A 17,453-nucleotide genomic window follows, 5' to 3' on the forward strand; every position below is an offset into this window, starting at 1 on the left:
GTGCACCATGAATATTTTAAGGATTGGGACAGTGTACATTAAATTAACCAGTTATGCCTCCTTAGCCGATAGATATCTACTTGGCTTCTGCGTGTAAGATGCAATTTAAAAGAGCTTATCATGCAATATGGATGAGTGTGATTGTAATACGGAACATTTCTGCCCCCTGAAATTGGAGTTCTGATGGTGGGGGTTTTGGTTTGGTTTTGGTTTTTTGTTTTTAATGGTCAAGGAAAATAACTGGCAAATATGTTATCGGTCTCAGAGGAGACTTCCCCTCCCTTTTTTTCTTCTGAATGAGGGAAGCATGTGTTGCTGTCCCAGTTTTCAAAGGCAGAGCTGGAGAACTTAGCTATGCATTGGATATAGGCATATAGCAAATCTGTTAGTTCAGCTGTGCAAGTCAAACCATTAAGTTGCATGGCTGTGTTTAAGCACCTTGCTTATTAATTGCAACTTTGTGTGCTAAGAGGACCAAAAAAAGGTGCCTTTTAGAAAATATTTACAAGAACAGAACAATAATTTCCGAACCCTGGCCCCAGACACATCCCATGTACATCCTGGGTACCATGGGCACCTCTTTAAGAGTGTGTCAGCTCTAAGGGCTTCAATCGATGGCAAATAGGTGGTTTTGTGGATAGTGTAAACAAATCCATGAAGAGCACAAGGCAAAATGTTATCTTCTGAAAAAAGCTGTTGTCTGGGTGTGCTGGGGGCGGCTCTGGCTCCACCACCCCCCGCCTGGCTGAACCCGCAGCAGTGAAGCTCCGCAAAAATCAAGTGTGATAAAGAGGCAGTAATGGGGATTTGGTCCAAGGAGGAGACACACAAAGTCGTCTCAGAATCCCCCTCTTCTTGACAGAGCTTCTTGATAGAGGATATCACACTCAGCCTGCAAAGGGAGGAGATGAACACCTCGCTCTGCATTTCTTCTGCGTGGACACGGCAGCGAGTGTGTGGCCGTTACAAGCTGGTACAATTGAGACCAGTCCCAAAGTGTTGTAAGGTGGAATTAAAAAGCACTGTATCGAGGGCAAAAGAAAGGAAATAGGTTGGTCTGTGCTTCCAGTTGATAACTCACAAATGGTGTTGAGGATTTATGTGCAAAGAGGAAGGACTGGAAAAAGATTTGGAAGGAAAAAGTAAAGCAAAGCACAGGAATAAATTACCTAGGGAGGTATTATAAGAACGGGTCAGACAAGCAGCTGTCACAGATGATGTAAAATAAAGCTGCTCTGGCCTTGGACCTGGGTGTGGACTCAGTGACCTGTGGATGTGCCTTCTTGCCATATTTTCTGCGAGTTTTGCAAGGTTTTGACAAGCCCATTGTGCAGATGCTTGCAGCAGCATAATGGTATACCTGGCATCCAGATCCCCAGGAGCAATTTAAAAATAGCTTTACAAAAGAGGTCAGACAAACTCCACGTGGACAGGAAAAGAAATTAATGATACATTTTCCCTAAACGTGTCTGTGCTGCTCCATGCTCTGCGTGCTGATGCGCAGGGAGAGGCTGAGCAGAGCCGTGTGTACGGCATGAGAGGGATCGGCACGGGGGCTCCGAATTTGCTTCTTACCGTTTTTTATTGAAATTGGCATTGCCTGTCTAGGCACTCAAATCCTGATCAGCTTGCAAGCGAGCTCTGAAAAGCTGTTTCTCTATTCGAATATATCTGAAGAAAAGTGACCTTGCAGCGAAGGAACCAACTGCTCGATGCTTCGCACGTGCAGAGGAGGGACACGGATGTTTGGGTGGGTCGGGAAATGCTGCTGCCTTTAAGAGAAGCTGGCAAAGAGCCTTTAAACCGCTCTTAAATTACACTACAGAGGACAGATTTCATATGCCCTGACCTACAGCGTGCAACACAGGAGCGCAGTCTTCAGAGACCGAATAATCAGGATTATGAATGTTGTGTTTAAAAAGAAGACCATCTAGGCAATTTCAGCCTGAGTTTGAGCAGACGGTGCCGCAGATTGAGCAAACATGCAGTTTTATTCTGCGTACAAACGTGTCACAAAATAAATAAGTAGTTTATGTGGTCCTGTGTTTTTCACAGTCAGGAAGGGTGGTCAGGTCCCTGTTCTGCATGCGGGCTGTGTCACGATGTGGTTGGCGCTGCCTGCAGCTTCCAGCCCGGTGTCAGCGTGGCCTTGTCTCCCTCTCGCGGGTGTCCACACGACTGCAGCAAGAGCACTTGTCCCCTTCTGTCCCCAGCGGTGTCTGTGCTGCGATGCGGAGGTGTCCCTGGCTGCTGGACCAGGGACAGTTTTGGCTTAGAAACGGCTGTTTAATCCATGTGTCTGAAACGGGGTTTGCAGCCTGTGCTGAGCCTGGAGGTGCAGGTGGTGCCTGTGCCAACAAAATTAACGTTTGTGTGGGTTTCTGCTGTTGCTGCCCCACATTAGTGGGCTCTGAGACCCCAGGATCGATGGTGTCTGGTGTCATCCTGCTCTGCATCCTCACTCACAGCCCAGGGCTGTGTCTGCAGGTCCTCCTGCAACGTGTCCTTTGTTTGTCCTTGGCAAACAAGGAGGTCTCGCTGGTCTCCCCGTGCCTTCAGGTCACTAACAGAGTCACATTCAAGTTACAACCAATTCCCCAGCAAAACCCATAAGCTTTAACTTCATTACAATCACCCTCATTCAGCTGCAGCAAAGCAGAGCACGTGAGTCATGATCAGTGAAAGCAGGGGGCCAGAGAAGGGATAATTAATTTCTCTTTCCTGATCAAAAGGCTGCGCTGCCCTTGCTCAGAGGACAATTTGTGCCCTTTAGACGAAAGGCTGACGAGTGTCACCTGTTAATCTGCTCGGTGTGGGGCTGTTTGTCAGCTGGAGGTGGCCCTGCCGCAGCCCCGGCCCCTAGGGCACTGCTGGTTATGACAGTTGGTTTTTTGCAAGTCAGCTGCAAAACGCTCCCACTTTATTCCTGCAGCTGTTCTTAGCACTTCTTTTCGAATTGGTGATATTGGTGATAACCAGGTTGTAGGGATTTCTCCCGTTAAGGGACAGGCGTGTTTGGCGATGGGCTTTCCAGGCCCGCCTGCTGGCTGTCACCCGGGATGGAGCGTCACTGTCACCTGCGGCAGGTCCCTTCAGGAGCACATCTCCCTGCTCGTGCACCCGCGGTGCGGGTTCAGCTGGAGAGCTGGTTGCTGGATCAAGGGCAGGTGAGAAACAGCTCATTTTTGTGCAGAAATCAGGCAGGAATAATCTGCTGAGTGTGCAGGAGAGAGCTCTTGGGAGCACCAGGGCTGTGTTTAAACACCTGAAAGAAATCACTGGTGTGCCTGGAGCTCTTTTCCTCCCTGCTTCAGCTGCGTGAAAAGCAACTGAGTGAATGGGGCAGGGCTGTCCCACCGATCTCAGAACCAAACCATACACAGCCCCCTCACCTCAGCATCCCAGCTCCTCTCCGAGCACTTGACAGACACAGCTCAGCGAGATGGATTTGAGCATCCTAAATTTAGCCGATGCAGCTAAATGGTTCCTGCTGTTTCTAATTCATATGCATTCTAAATTTTTGCAGTTTTATTTTCCCCTTCCCTCTCCTCCCTAGGGAGAAGCAATGGATTTCTTGGAGGTGGCTTATGATTTTTCCAGACAAAAATTGTTTCCGTTCCAGGGTTATTGGCAATACCCAAATTTACGTCCAGGAATCGGTCAAAGCTGAGGAGCCTGATTTAGAGCTGCTGCTTCTAATGTCTAATAAAGCGGCCTCGGAAGGTCAGCCTCTGTGCAACGTAGCAGTCAGTCCTGCCAGCTAATGGCATCATCTAGTAAAGAATTAATTCCCTATGTTTTCCCTTCCCAGTCAAATATAACAACAGCAGGGGACATTAACTGTTTCACCTAATACTGACTTCCATATAGCGCTAGTAAACCTATTAATTGAGCCTGTTATCCAAACTGCTGGAGTCTTGACCTTGGCCTGTGTTTTTAAGCATGTTTTTGCTGTTTCTCTCCTATCACAAAGCAGCAGCAGCTTCATTCGGGCAGCGGCTCGACTGCTCCCCTTGCGATGGTCCATGCTTGGAGCACAGCCCCGCAGTGACATGCTGTCCCCTCCCTGGAATGGCACTGTTAATGACCCCGAGCCCTCCGACTCCTGCATCTGTGCGGAGATAAGGGCAACGTTGGCTTTGCTGGAAACACTTCCAGTTGCCCTTGGTTCACCTTTAGCCCAACAGCTTGTGTTCTAATGCTTTTTCGCACTGTTCTTCGTTCTCTCCTGCTTCACGCTGGGGTATTGTTGATGTGGGCTGCAGCATCGGTTGTTCTGTTAGTAGATGATTTTACTTGCTCATGAGCTGCCCCAGCCGCTGGGCAGAGCCTTTGGGAGCAGTGTGGCCCATGGGAGGGCTGAGCTGGTGTGTGGAAGCACAGGCAGATTCTCTCCATGTGTTTATTGAGCATGGAGAAATATTTGGCATCAGCCTTCAGTGCAGTTCTCTCCCCAGCAGGTAAGGGGAAATGGTCTGCTGGCAGGCTTGGGAGTTGTTTTGGGTGTTCCAGGGCCAGAAGGAGGGTTTCTCTTTGGTGGTGTGCAGCGAGCAGAGTTTCTGTGGGCGGTTGTCCCCCACATTTGAGTCCCCACGGTGAGGAGAGATCCCTGGATGGCGCCGGGTGCTCCGCAGCCTCTCGCAGCGTTAGGCTTCGCTCAGTCCGGGGCTTCCCCTCCCCTGACCTGGTCCTCAGCATCTTGTTAATGAGCCCAAGCATCTGTTTTGAGCACAGCAGTGAACACTTCCCTGAAGGGCTGTGAGTTGTCTTGCCAGCTCGTTATTTACGCGCTGGTTCAGGTCACACACTCCCCAGGGCAGGAGTGAGACCTGAGCTTGGCCCATTTATCTTCCATGAGTTGAGGAGAATAAAGAAAACATTTACCTTCTGTCCGATAGTCCATTCATCTCCTGCTGAATCTTAGGTCTTCCTCTGTCAGGTCACTTTTTTTTTTAAACTGTTTTAGGTTCTCTAAGCACTAGTTTTCATCCTTTTTTGACTCTCTATGGACAGCTCAAAATGCCTGATCCAGCAGGCGTGAGGAGCCTCTGGTCCTCCCTGGAACAGGACTCGCTTTCCCCTCCTTGTATGGGCAAATCCTGAGCCTGATAAAACCCATCTGGCTCCAGGCTCCCCCTTCCCCTCCTTTCCCTGTCGCACCTCCCCATCCCTGCAGATTTACTGGGCCTGGGGCTGTCTGTCTGTCTGTCTGTCTGTCTGTCTGCCTGTCTGCCTGCGCACAATCCAGCATCTCTGCCGTGGTCCTGTCCTCGGGGTCTGTCCCATCAGGTTTGGCAGATGCCAGCTGGGCAATGGGGCAGGAGTTGGGTGGCTCCACAGCTGCCCCTGTCCCCAGGATGGACGGTGGCACTGGGGATGTGCCCTGTGCCCCTGAGGAGTTGGTGACACTGAAAACCAAGAAAAATCTTCCCTGGAATTAATGCCAGTTATAAATCCTGCTGTTTCTGTTGTATCTCAAAAATACCACCTGGAGCTAAATATCACAAAAATATCACATGTAGCTGAACTTCCTGGAAATCTCTGAGTTTTGCAAGGGGAAAAAGGCTTCCGTTGTTGTCATTTGTTTTGGAGATCTATTAAATCTGGTGCTTTGTTACTGGGTTGCTTTAAAATGCAAATTAAACACTTACCGAAATCTGTTTCTTTTGCAGCCTGAATTTCAGTGGAGTCCACCTGGCGTCTGCGGGGCAGTTCAGTGACTTTCTGGGGAGCATGGGCCCTGCGCAGTTCGTTGGCCGTCAGACCTTGGCCACCACCTCCATGGGTAAGGAACAGAAAGGCGTTAGGAGGCTTTAATTTAATCTTGAACCAGACCACTTCTACCAGCTGCTTAATAATGTGTCCGGCGTCTGCTGCCCTCCCACTCCCTGGCTCTGTTTCTCTCTGTTAAATCGAGTAAGTTTGGCTGAAGGGGTTTGCTGATTTCTGCGGATGTGGTGTCAGTAGGCGAGCACCAGCTTTGTGCTTTCCTCATCACATCCGAAAGGCATAGGCTAAGTAAAACTCAGCTAAAATCCTGAAAATGCATCCTGTGCATCTTCACGGTTTACTTGCTCTCTGAGACACACTGGGCTCTCTAAAGATTTTCCTGTGCTCCACCATAATTGCATTTTTCCAAAGCAGACTATAATTCAAGGGGTTTCAGTTTGGGAGAGATGAGGAGGCTCGATGCTGCTGAAGAGTGTGGGACTGAGTCACCCAAGCCATGTTTTTCCTGAGTAGCAAGTGCTAGGATGAGGGGAAATGGCCTCAAGTTGCACCAGGGGAGGGTTTAGATTGGATATTAGGAAACATTTCTTCCTGAAAAGGGCTGTGGAGCATTGGAACAGGCTACTCAGGGCAGCGCTGGAGTCACCATCCCTGGAGGGGTTTGACCGATGTGTAGATGAGGCTCTTAGGGACATGGTTTAGTGCTGGAGTTCGGTTATGGTTGGACTCGATGATCTTAAGAGTCTCTTGCAAACAAAATGATTCTATGATTCTGTGTTAGAGGGCTGACATTAGAGATTGCTTTTGAAGATGTGGGTTTGAGTCACTCAGAGCTGCTCCAGATAATGCAGGAGGAGATCAGGCACTCAGGGCCCACAGTTTGTTACAGCTTGTAGCAGGCGTGACGTGAAAATTGGGGTTTTTTTAACATTTTAGTAGCCCACATGTATTTTTTTTTCAGCATCTTCTGTCTGTTTTGTCATTTTGGCTTTAGGGGATGTGGAAATCGGCTTGCAAGAGCGCAATGGGCAGCTCGAAGTGGATATCATTCAGGCTCGAGGACTGACACCAAAACCCGGCTCCAAAACACTGCCAGGTAGTGTGCTTTGACCTCTTGAAGTAATTCCCTGAGCCCCAGCCTCCTGCCATGCTTGCGAATAGAGAAAATGTTAATTCCGCTTGGCTTCTGCAAGCATAAGCAGTCTGTATGCGGTACTGAAAACAAGGCTGGTTGAGCACATCTCGCTGCTCTAAATGCCTTCTTTAGAAACAGCTGAGACACGGCACTCTGTCTTTTCTAAAGTGAGCATGAAGATTCTTTCATATTTGACCATGTTTATTTTTTCCAGCTGCTTACATCAAAGCTTACCTGCTAGAGAATGGCGTGTGCATTGCGAAAAAGAAGACAAAAGTGGCTCGCAAATCATTAGACCCTTTGTACAATCAGGTGTTACTGTTTCCTGAGAGCCCCCAGGGCAAAGTGTTACAGGTAAGATGAGCAAGTCTCAGGTCTGCCACGCTGTCTCTTCCACCTCTGCTGGAAGATACCAAGTCTGGCAAGGGATCTGTATAATGACTATAGATGAGAAAAAGCCAATGTTTAATTGAACCAAATGCACTCGGTCTGAATGTAACAAATGGGAAGGAATACCTTTTCTTCGTGCTCAAACTGATGATTATTTGACACCCTGCCAGGTTAACGTGAGTGCCTACCAGGAAAAGGTTATTTTTATGTTTTTTAGTTCTTTTTTCCTGTTAGGAGGTAGGTAGTGCCTATAGGTGCTAAACAATCTTGCAACATAGGTTGTCTTCTGCATTTACGTGTATTCAGAGCACTCTGCTTTGGCCATCACCCAGTCGCATATCTTCCCTTTTTCTACCTCTTTTCTTTTGCTGCCATACAGTTTCTGCCACACTCATATTTTCAGATCTGCATCTGTGTTTCCAGAGCAAATAGTCATTTGCATTGTTAATTCATACCTAAATCATTTCCCTCCAATAAAGCCTGGCTAAAATCCCTTGGTAATACTGATGTAATTAACCTGTGAGTTTCTGTTGCTTCCCTCCACTGGCTTATGAATTGCCAGTTAACCGCTGGATCCTTCTCATTAGTGAACTCTTCCTCATTTACCTTGATTAAAGGCATTTTTCCCTGTTGCAACGAGAGAACATTTTAGCTGAAATTGGGTGGGTCTGCCCTTGCCTTGCATGGTTTCCTTACCTGCTGCCAGCAAAGTCACTTATTGCAAGAGAATGACACCAGGAGCTTGGCTGGCTGACAGTGGCCATGCCACCAGATGAACTCTCTGCGGTGGCTTGCTCCATCTCACGCTGACCTGAGTGTTATTTTTTATCTTTTAATTTGACATTCATTGGTTTTTTCCTACCTCGTTTTACAGAAAATTGTAACGTGATGGTTATTCAGAGCCTAGGGAAAGGAGCTGTCAGGATTAGCCAGAGATCACTGGTCACTGTCATAACCCATCGCGCTCATCCTCGCCTCCTCAGAACATGGACTCGCTCTGCTGTCAGTCGTCACCTTTGTCCTGAGCCACGCCGGGACACTTGGTCACGTGCAGAGCCCCAGCATGCCCGAGCCCGTGACCCTCACACATGTCGTTCCACCCACCGGTCTCCATCGTGTCGTAAGCGTGATTCAGCGCTCCCTGCTCGTCTGCCAGCTCTCTCTCATTAGCCCTCCCTCTGCGTCTGCCAGCCTCTCTCGCGGGCTGTTCTGCCTCCCCTGCATGCCACTCCACGTGTGTCCCTCACGTCACCGTCCCGCTTGCCAGCGCTCGGCTCCTGCCCTTTCTCCAGGTGAGTGGCTTGTCCCTCGTCACCATCTGTCACGAGCTCTGAGTGCAGAAGTTAAGACATTCTCTTTTCCTCAAACTGTTGGCTCTTGACCCAAGCTGTTGCCCTCCTTTTGTTTTGTGTTGGTGTATTTTTCCAGATCAGGAGCCCTTCCTGCCCTTTTTGCACGGACCACCCCTTGTTGTGCCCAAGGTGTGTTACTGTGCCAGGGCCGGGCTTTACATGCAGATGTTGGAGCTGCAGCTCCGGGGATACTTTGTGCACGTGCTGGAACAGAACTGGAACAGCAGAATGGTGCCTCATCCCCATGTGCATTCACCCCTTTTCCATGGAGGAGGAAAAGAAAGTCTGGCAACATTAGGATTTGTAAAACTGTGCTTAAAGAAAAAATAAGTGAAATCATCAGCCAGAGTTTCACGTCACCTGTTGGTAGCATAAACCTTTCTGCTGTTCTTGGACTGTAGTGAAGCCCTGGGAAGTTGGATGAGTAAAAGGAGGATTTATCAGACTTGTGCTTCCCAAACAAATGTGCAGGTCAGAGGATTAACTGTGCTCCCCCCTCGTTTTCCCAAGGTGATAGTCTGGGGAAACTACGGGCGCATGGAGCGCAAGCACTTCATGGGAGTCGCCAGGGTCCTCCTGGAAGAACTGGATTTGTCAACTTTAGCGATCGGCTGGTACAAGCTCTTCCCGACCTCCTCGATGGTGGATCCCACGACGGGCCCGCTCCTGCGCCAGTCCTCCCAGCTTTCCCTGGAGAGCACAGTGGGACCCTGCTGTGACAGGTCTTAGTGAGTAAGGAAAGGGAACTGCTTTTGTTTTTTAAACATGCTGTCAAGGTTTTGTTTGCTGGAACTCTGACCTCAAGCGCAATGCATGTTCAATCAGTTCTTGTGGAGCTGGAAGAGGAGGATAAACCAGTGACCTTAGACAGAAGATGAGGGGAGGGCGCTGAGCCCTCTCCGCCCGAGGAGGAGGTGCCGTGGGGCATGAGTCCTAGTTGTCAAATTAGACATACACCTCTTGTTTCACTTCTCTCGCTGTCATTCTTGGACCCTTGTTTCAGATCAGTATTAACCTTGGAAAGTTGCAGCGTTTGCAAGATTTTGGGGGGAGTAAGAAAGTTTTTCTTAACTGTACATCTTAGAAATTTCTAATACGGATTCTTTCACGAGGAAGTACCTGAAAAATTCAGAGGCCGATATCTGACCTAAAAAGAGCAGGAAGTTTAAGACAGGAAGCATTAGGGGTTTTTTAAGGTCTCTCTTCTCAAAAGGAAGAAAAAGAAAGAAACCTGCAACTCTTTCTTTAGAATCAGTTCCCTATCAGTGAGTCACGTTAACTGTAACACTGTCATTGCTGTGTTTTCAAACTGTGCCAAATTACCAGCAAGTGTCTTTACTGCATTACTTGTCTAACACTGCTGATGAAGCATACTTGGTGGGAGAATAAGTAGCGCCTACTTAGGCCAGACAGTTTGAACAGAGTTTGAGTTTAACAGGCTGATTAACTGCACATTTTCTCAGAAAAACAAAACAGAAAACCAACCACCAAACACACCACTAGAAGTGGGAGCTGAACATCAGACTTACAGCTTGAGAAATGTTTTGTATTGTCAGATACAACGTTCTGCATTTACTGACTCCCTTGCTTGTTGCTCTGCATCCTTCAGTCACGATGTCTTTTACCTCCTGCTTTTCTCCCGTCTCCTTTGTACTGATACATATCTGCTGGAGATGCTGCCTGTGGACTGACCTGGAACAGGGCTGGTTTATCCTGCCGCAGGAGAGGAGATTGAGGTTTGTGGGGGTGCAGAAGAAAGAAACCCCAGTTTGCCATCTGACAAGAAGGTGCTGGAGAGCACGGAACCTTCCTGGTGCAGAGAGAGGTGCTGTGGGCAGTCTCGGTAGTACATGAGCTCTGCCAACTGTCCTGCAAGAGGAGATGCGATCCCCAAAGTATGGAGAGGTAGCGGGGTGAGGAATCTGAAGACACAGTGGTCACAGCATGTATATTTTGTTAATTGAAGTTTAAACGAGTCTTGTAGATGAGGCCAGTGAAGCACATTCTCCGAGCTACAGCAGCTGCTGTGGGCAGCTGGAGTGGGTGCACTAGAGCCTTCAGACAATTAAAATCTTATTACCCCGAATCACAGAGAATCTCCAAAGATTTTCTCTTGATCGACCTGTTTCGGTTCGGTTTTGCCTTGGTTCCTCCTGAGGATCTGACGACTGCTGTCTCAGAATAAGCTTTTGGAGATGTTTTCCTTTGTAATTTAAAAGCAAAGGTCCCATGTGACGTTTAGGAATGAGCAGGTTCTTGACCTGGACATTTATTTCTGCATGTGGACCTCAGCTTTGTTAGAATAAAAGCATGAGTGTTGAGTGGATGGTGAAAGCAATCGCTTTTGGTCCTAGCTTGTCTGTGGCATTTTAAATTATTTTGAGATAAATTACAGGTTAGATGCAAAAATAATAGGCCTTACAATAATCTCTGTAAAAATTATATAATGTGAAGGAGAGGGAAGGAGGATAAGGGACATAGAATGAATAGTTTTTTGAGTCTTCAGTGGCAAAAGCCTCAACATTTCAGATAAATCTCATAATTTCCTTGATCGAATATGTCTCTGGCCTCTCACTAATTATTTTTTCTAATCGTATTAGACAATTTCTATATACTAGCTGAAGAAAGTTTGTTGCATGCTGATCAAACTATGTCGTGGCTCTCTTTTATTTTCATTTTTTTTTAAAAGCACATTTACTGTAATTCGAGTCAGCATCTTTTCCTCTTGGTATGTAGTGAGCACTAGGCAATATTGTACAATATGTGTATGAACTAGAATAGATTAGGTAGATTTAGTGGTTTGTAGCACTGGATCTTTTAATAACTATGTCTTTAAAAGGACTGCGGGGAGCTCCGGGTCCATGCCAGACCTGGCAGCTCTAACAGGGCTTCTGTCTTAAGTTATGCTGAAAACTTTATATTGGCACTTAGTTTGGACATTATCTACCAGGAACAGACAGTTAATCACGGTTTGCAGGCTTCGGTGGGGAGTAGGAGACTATGTATGCCAAATATATCCCCCCAGAACGCTTTGTTTAATGACTGTTGAAGAGCTGGGTTCCTGCGCTCGGCGGGGGCCGTGTGTCTCTGTATCCAACCCCTCCGAAAGCTCTGCAGGCTCCAACACGATCGGTTTAGTTACAACAGGACCACTGAACACCAAGGACTATCTTCCCTGTGTTTTTGATCATGCTAGAAGGTCACTGTCAGGTTAAAAAACCAAAATTACAATTCTACTCCTGTTATTTTTGTTCAGGTCTCAGCTCCTACAATCCGGAGGCGGTTTTAACAATCTGCTCCGTCCTGTTTTCTGCTGCAGTTTCTGTGTGGTCTGGTGGTTCTCGCTTTTGTTTCTCCTCAGTCCCAAGCCCCGTTTGTCCCCAGCAGCCCAGCGCTGCAGCCCTGCCTGCCCCGCACAGCCGGTCCCATCCGCTGCCACCTGGGGATGAGCGGCTTTGTAAAGCGGGCTCGCAGGACCCTCTGAGAGCGCCCACGGGCGTTGCACAGTTCCCTGGGCCTAAATCCTTGCTTCACTTACGCCTGCGATTCCTGCACTAACCACGGCGTATTAAAAAAGAAGCCTGGTTGTCCATCCAAGGCAAATCTCAGGGCTGATAAAGCTTAGTCTTACAAAGCCTAACCTTTTCTGCCCCTGCCAATTTGACTTGGCAGTTTCTAAGGGGATGCGATATGACAGCTGGGATTACCAGTGTGGTCGTGTAAAAAGCAGCAGTTTGCTGGAGTGATGAGCAGCTGAAAACTCAACTTTGGTGCCCTTTGCAAGTCCTGACTGAGGTTTTTTCCTGGTTATAGCGAGCGAGGGGGAGAGAGGAAGAGCAGGAGACTTGAAAAAAAAAAAAGGCTTCGTAGTATTTTTAGTCTGAGCACAATGGTGAGGGATGAGACTGAGGAGAGAAACACCTGTCCAGCTCAGGGCTAATTCCCTGTTCATTGTGCATGAAATCATAGAATCGTTTAGGTTGGAAAAGACATTCAAGGTCATCGAGTCCAACCGTTAGCCTAACACTGCCAAGCCAAAATACCACATTTTAGTAGTAATGGGAGGATTGCTTGCCAAAAACCCCCAAAAATAATGGAGAGCTGGTCCCTAAATGATACCTTGCCATGGAAAACAAAGAAATCCTGATGGTGGGAGCATCCCTGGGAGCAGAACGACCTCTGCGCAGTGGGAATCCCTGCAGAGCAGAGCGAACCTGCTCCCTCCCGGCTTTGTGCTCGTTGTGCTCCGAGCAGAACGCGGCCGTGACCGTGTGTGCGTCCTGGCTCGTTCAGGCAAATAAAAAGTGACATCTTCCCCATCTCCTGGCGTTGCTTTCCCTGTGCCCCGGCCCAGCCGGGATGCTGCAGAGCCCACACAAGGTCCTCACCCTGCGATTCAGTCCCCAGGTCCCGATCCCGCAGCCGAAGCCGCCTGGGCAGGCTGAGCATCCCGTGCTCCACGACAGGGACAGGGCCGGGGGACTTTGTTGTTTAGCCAAGCACATCCCCACTTCTTGGCCGTGGATTCTTTCAAAAGGACGTTGCAGAATTATTTGCTTTGAATTAAAATATCTATTTATTGTTTCTAGCTACCGGAACCTTTATCAATGTACTGTTCTAAATTTGCAGGTCTTCTGGAGTATGAATATCACAAGTTCCTGTAAAGGAGCTATTTTTAAGATGTTGAGGCAGTTAACAGAATCTCAACCTGAGCATGTTTGGTAATGTTTAGACAGCAAGACAACTTTTTTATGAAACTCATTTTAAGTTAGTTTATTACATGCTGTTGGTAATATTTTAAAACAGGAAGAAATATTTTTCTTTAAAGACAAAATGCTGTATGTTTTTTAACGGACAACATAATTTAGCGTTTTCAAAAATGATTAATGTTCTTGGTATGAAGTTTACTCATTCTTTTGATTTCTATGTTCCTCGTTCTATTTTATCAACTTTTTTCCAAAAGAAAAGAGGCATATGTAAATAAACACCGGAAAAGAGTCCTACAAGAAATTCTGTTCAAACTGACCATAAAATTATTAGTAAGTATTTGTTATTGTTCATTAACTCTCAGATACTATTCAGGCCTTTGTTGAAAGAATTGATGTTGTATTTTCAGATGAGAACTACTTAGTTAGTTTTGTCATAATCCTGTACTCTGTATAAAAATCTTTTTATAAAGAAAGTCTAATAGGCTAACAAGCAATAATATATTCCATTTGGTGTGCACAGATTGTGACTTGCGGGCTGTAGTACATATTGTTGATACAGTTTATAATTGTCTTCAATCTCAATGACATCACTTTTGAAAAAGATCCATATTAACTTTGATTGTAAAAGAAACAACCAACCAACCAAGACTGGGCTTATTGCCTTGTGAGATATATTCATCCTATAGACTTCTCTGTGAGTGTATGTGCCCATCGACATGAAATCTCTCTTAGGCGAAGAATGAAGCGGCTGTAGGTGACTTCATATTACAGAGGTAAAAAGTACGTTCGGTATAAACTTCACGACTGTTTCAATCTCCCTGTTTTTCGTAGGCTATCTAGTGTGTGTAACCCGATGAGAATGGTTCCCACTGCCACTGTAGCCCTGATAAAGCAAAAAAGCCTTTGCACTCCAGGGCCACACGAGTTCTGCCTGACAGCTCCTGTTCTCCTCGGGATACCGGGGCAAGCTAAGGGGAGGGGTTTTTCGGAGCAGCAGATTGAGCTGCTCTTCTTTAAAGGCTTTGTGGGTTATTTTGTCCATTCCATAGATGGTATTTGTCCATTTTGTTAGAAAATTCCACCCAAGGCAGAGAGGTTGCACCTTCGCAGGGGATCACGGGGGCTGATGTGTGGAACAGGAGCAGGCTCTTCCCTGCTGCTCTGTAGAAGTTAAATAATGCTGGGCTCGCCTAAAGATTTTTCCAAAGTGGCAGGATCAGGATATTGGGTTTTAACTCAGCTCTGTCATTGATGCAGCGCATAAAATAAAGCAGCTTCAAAGCAGCATCCCCGCTCATTGCCTGTGGATTTCTCACAGCGTTTCCCATAGGAGAAATCTTCATGTTTTTCTTGAGATGGACAGTGTGCTGGCCATACGGGCAGCAGGTCACTGGCCCAGTGATGCTGGGAGCCCCAATCAATGATGACATTATTTTTCTTTGGGTTTTTTTTTGTGAAATGCTTTGAGAATAAAAAAGAGCCATGTAAATGCTGTCCATAGAGAAGTCCAGGACACAACACATTATAGCACCTTTAGTAATGGAAAGGGCATACTTGAACCTGGAGCGAGCATCTAAAATGAAATTGCAGCTGCCAAACTTGAGCCAAACATTTAGAAACAAGGATGATCGAGTGAAAGGCTTCTCACGTTTTACCCCAGTGCACGTGGGTGTCCACACATGTGTGTCTGTACAAATGTATACGGGCACAGGGTGCACAGTAACGCTTTGGAAAATGCCGGGTTACCTTGGGGAGGTGAAATCTGGTCATGCAGTTGGTGTCCCAGCCCCTCGGGTGAGCCCATTGCTCGGAACACTGGTGAAACCCATTGTGGCAGAGACCCGGGGCTGCTCTCCACGCCCTGCCCGGCTTTGCAGCCTGCGTCTGTGAGCACGGAATTCCTGGGGAGTTTGCCGGTGATTAGGTATTGTCAAAATGCGGCTAACGAGTCTTAAACTCAGGCTGCCAGGCTCCTCTGCCCAGTGACCAACGTCCCGGTGCCCGAGCAGCCACACGTCCATCCCTTGCCCAGCCACTCGCCCACAAAAGCAGCATCAGGCTTGTTCCCGGGGAGCCTCAAGCTGTCCCCATGGTGCGGACACCCCCTGCCCTCCCTTCCCCGCGGGAGCTGCTCTCATCCCAGTGGAGGAGAACAACTGGGGAGAGTTTCTTGTAGCATTTGGTTCTTTGCACTTTAGCAGCTGAGACTTGAGAAGGAGCCAGCACCAGCCCTTTACAGAGCACCAGCAAAACAGAGGCTACGACCTAACGATTTCCCCTTCGCGGCTTTCCGGTACCTAAAACGGCAACCAAAGCGATGTTGTGAAACCCCGCTCTGCCGGGTCGGCAGGCAGCCTTTGCATTTGCACGGCGCACTGGGCACCTCGTGTGGGGCAAGGAAAGAGCAGGGGCAGCACTGAGCTCTGCTCTCCAGGACAGAAGCCACCCCAGGGAGGAATCAAGGCACGCCTTCTGCTGGAGCCATGCCCACAAGCTTTCCAGGAGCTACTTTTATTTGTACTTTGGGCACCACAGGTCGGGATAGCTGCCCACCTGGGCTCCAGATCCCACTAAACACCAGCCTGGAATTTCAAATCCTGCAGCAGTTTTTTCTTTGGGGCTGTTGCTCCATACCCAGTGCTGCTCACTGGTCTCTGCTGTGGTGATTCCATCTCCTCGACCTGGAGCTGGTTTTGGCTTTGGAGCAGGAGTGAGGGTTGGGGAGTGAATCCAAGGCATGTTCCCCCGGCCCCGCGGCGCTGGGCTCGCCTTCCCCCCGTGGGCTGCATTCTGCTCCCTGCACCTGGTGGGAATGGCACCCTGGGGACACATGGGTCCCCGAGACCCCTCACGCAGCACTGCCATGGCCTGACACCGCCTGGGATGCCAGGGTCCTGCCTGTGTTTTGTGGCAGCCCTTAGTTCAGGCCACAGAGGGCCATTCTTTTACTGTCCTCAGTAGGGACGAGGGGTCTCAGCCAGGGCTCGGCAGCTCACGCAGGCGTGAAGTGCCATATGGAGCAGGCAGGGAGCTGCATCTGTGCCGGCCGGGGAGAAGGGAAGCTCCCAGCAAGCTTTCCTCCAGGGTCCCTTTGCTTTCCCCTGCGCCCGCTGCTCCCTATGTGGGTTCTCCCCGCTCGATACGAGGCCTTATTCCCAGCTGAGGGGGCTGATGCTGCCCGCAGCATCTCTGCACCGCAGGCTGCATCCCGCGGGGAGCCGTGCCGCAGAGCTGGCCTCTGCCCGTCCCCGCTCGCCGCCCAGCCCAGTGCGCTGTGCTCTGCCCTGCCCCCCGCTGCCCGGGGGCCTGGCCACGGGAGGGAAATCCGCTTTCATGGGGTTCAGCCTTTTTACTTCATTAATTGCTCCGCAAAACCCGATAGCTTTGCAGGGGCACTGCACAGTTGCTACCCCTCCTTCCCTTTCCGTAGGAGTGGGGGCGGCTGTTCTGCTCTTTTTGGGCTCTGTAACCCTCTCCAAAACTTTTTGGAGGTTTTTACCGTCATCTGGTGAGATGTGATCTCCGAGGAGCTGGAGGGAGCGCAGGCAATGGAGCTGGGCAGGCTGCTTGCCACCATGGCGAGTGGCTCGCGAGGTGCGTGGGCTGCCTTGGGTGGAAGGTGGACGCGGTCCGGCGTGGCTGGTGTGCCGCCGGCAGGAGAGGATTCTGCTGTATTTTTTTCCTGTCCGTAGGTTTTATTCAGACAATATGTAATGATTGAGTGATTTACAATTCAGTGTTAAGCTAATGAAAACGTTGATAATGGTGATAATAAAATCTTTTCTTTTTTTTCCTGCGCTGTGTTGGAGGTGTTCTGTGGAGCGTCTCTGCCCTCTCTGTTGCCGCCACTGTTATCTCCAACCTGAGATTTCAGCTGTCCCTTCCCTTCTCCTCTTGCCTACAGGGAATGAGGAGCTCAGCTGGCCCAGGCTCCCTCCCGGTGCTCTCTCTGAACCCACCGCAGCTTCACACCTGCGTTTCCCTGCACCATTTCCAGATGTCTTCTGGCCATGGGCATCTCCAGGCACAGAGCTAAGCTTGCTCCTGGCTTGTGCTCTGCTCACTGCCCCAGTCATAAAGCCCTCTGCTCCTGGCCTTTCGTGGTCAACGCTGGCCATTAGAGGTCGATTTTGAAAC

The 17,453-nt window shown here is 48.7% G+C and overlaps 1 protein-coding gene across 1 annotated transcript in view; it reads left to right on the forward strand.

Moving 5' to 3' along the window:
- The window catches only part of RIMS4 (regulating synaptic membrane exocytosis 4), a 55,659-nt gene extending 38,550 nt beyond the window's left edge, over positions 1 to 17,109 (forward strand). The window contains exons 3-6 of the mRNA XM_065849507.2: positions 5,673 to 5,785; positions 6,725 to 6,826; positions 7,080 to 7,219; positions 9,118 to 17,109. Coding sequence (XP_065705579.1) covers positions 5,673 to 5,785; positions 6,725 to 6,826; positions 7,080 to 7,219; positions 9,118 to 9,336 — 574 coding nt within the window. The 3' untranslated portion in view covers positions 9,337 to 17,109. The remainder of the gene's footprint in view (positions 1 to 5,672; positions 5,786 to 6,724; positions 6,827 to 7,079; positions 7,220 to 9,117) is intronic.
- The last annotated feature ends 344 nt before the right edge of the window (positions 17,110 to 17,453 follow it).

The sequence above is a fragment of the Patagioenas fasciata genome, chromosome 16, assembly GCF_037038585.1.
Source record: "Patagioenas fasciata isolate bPatFas1 chromosome 16, bPatFas1.hap1, whole genome shotgun sequence".
In the NCBI taxonomy this organism is placed as follows: Eukaryota; Metazoa; Chordata; class Aves; order Columbiformes; family Columbidae; genus Patagioenas; species Patagioenas fasciata.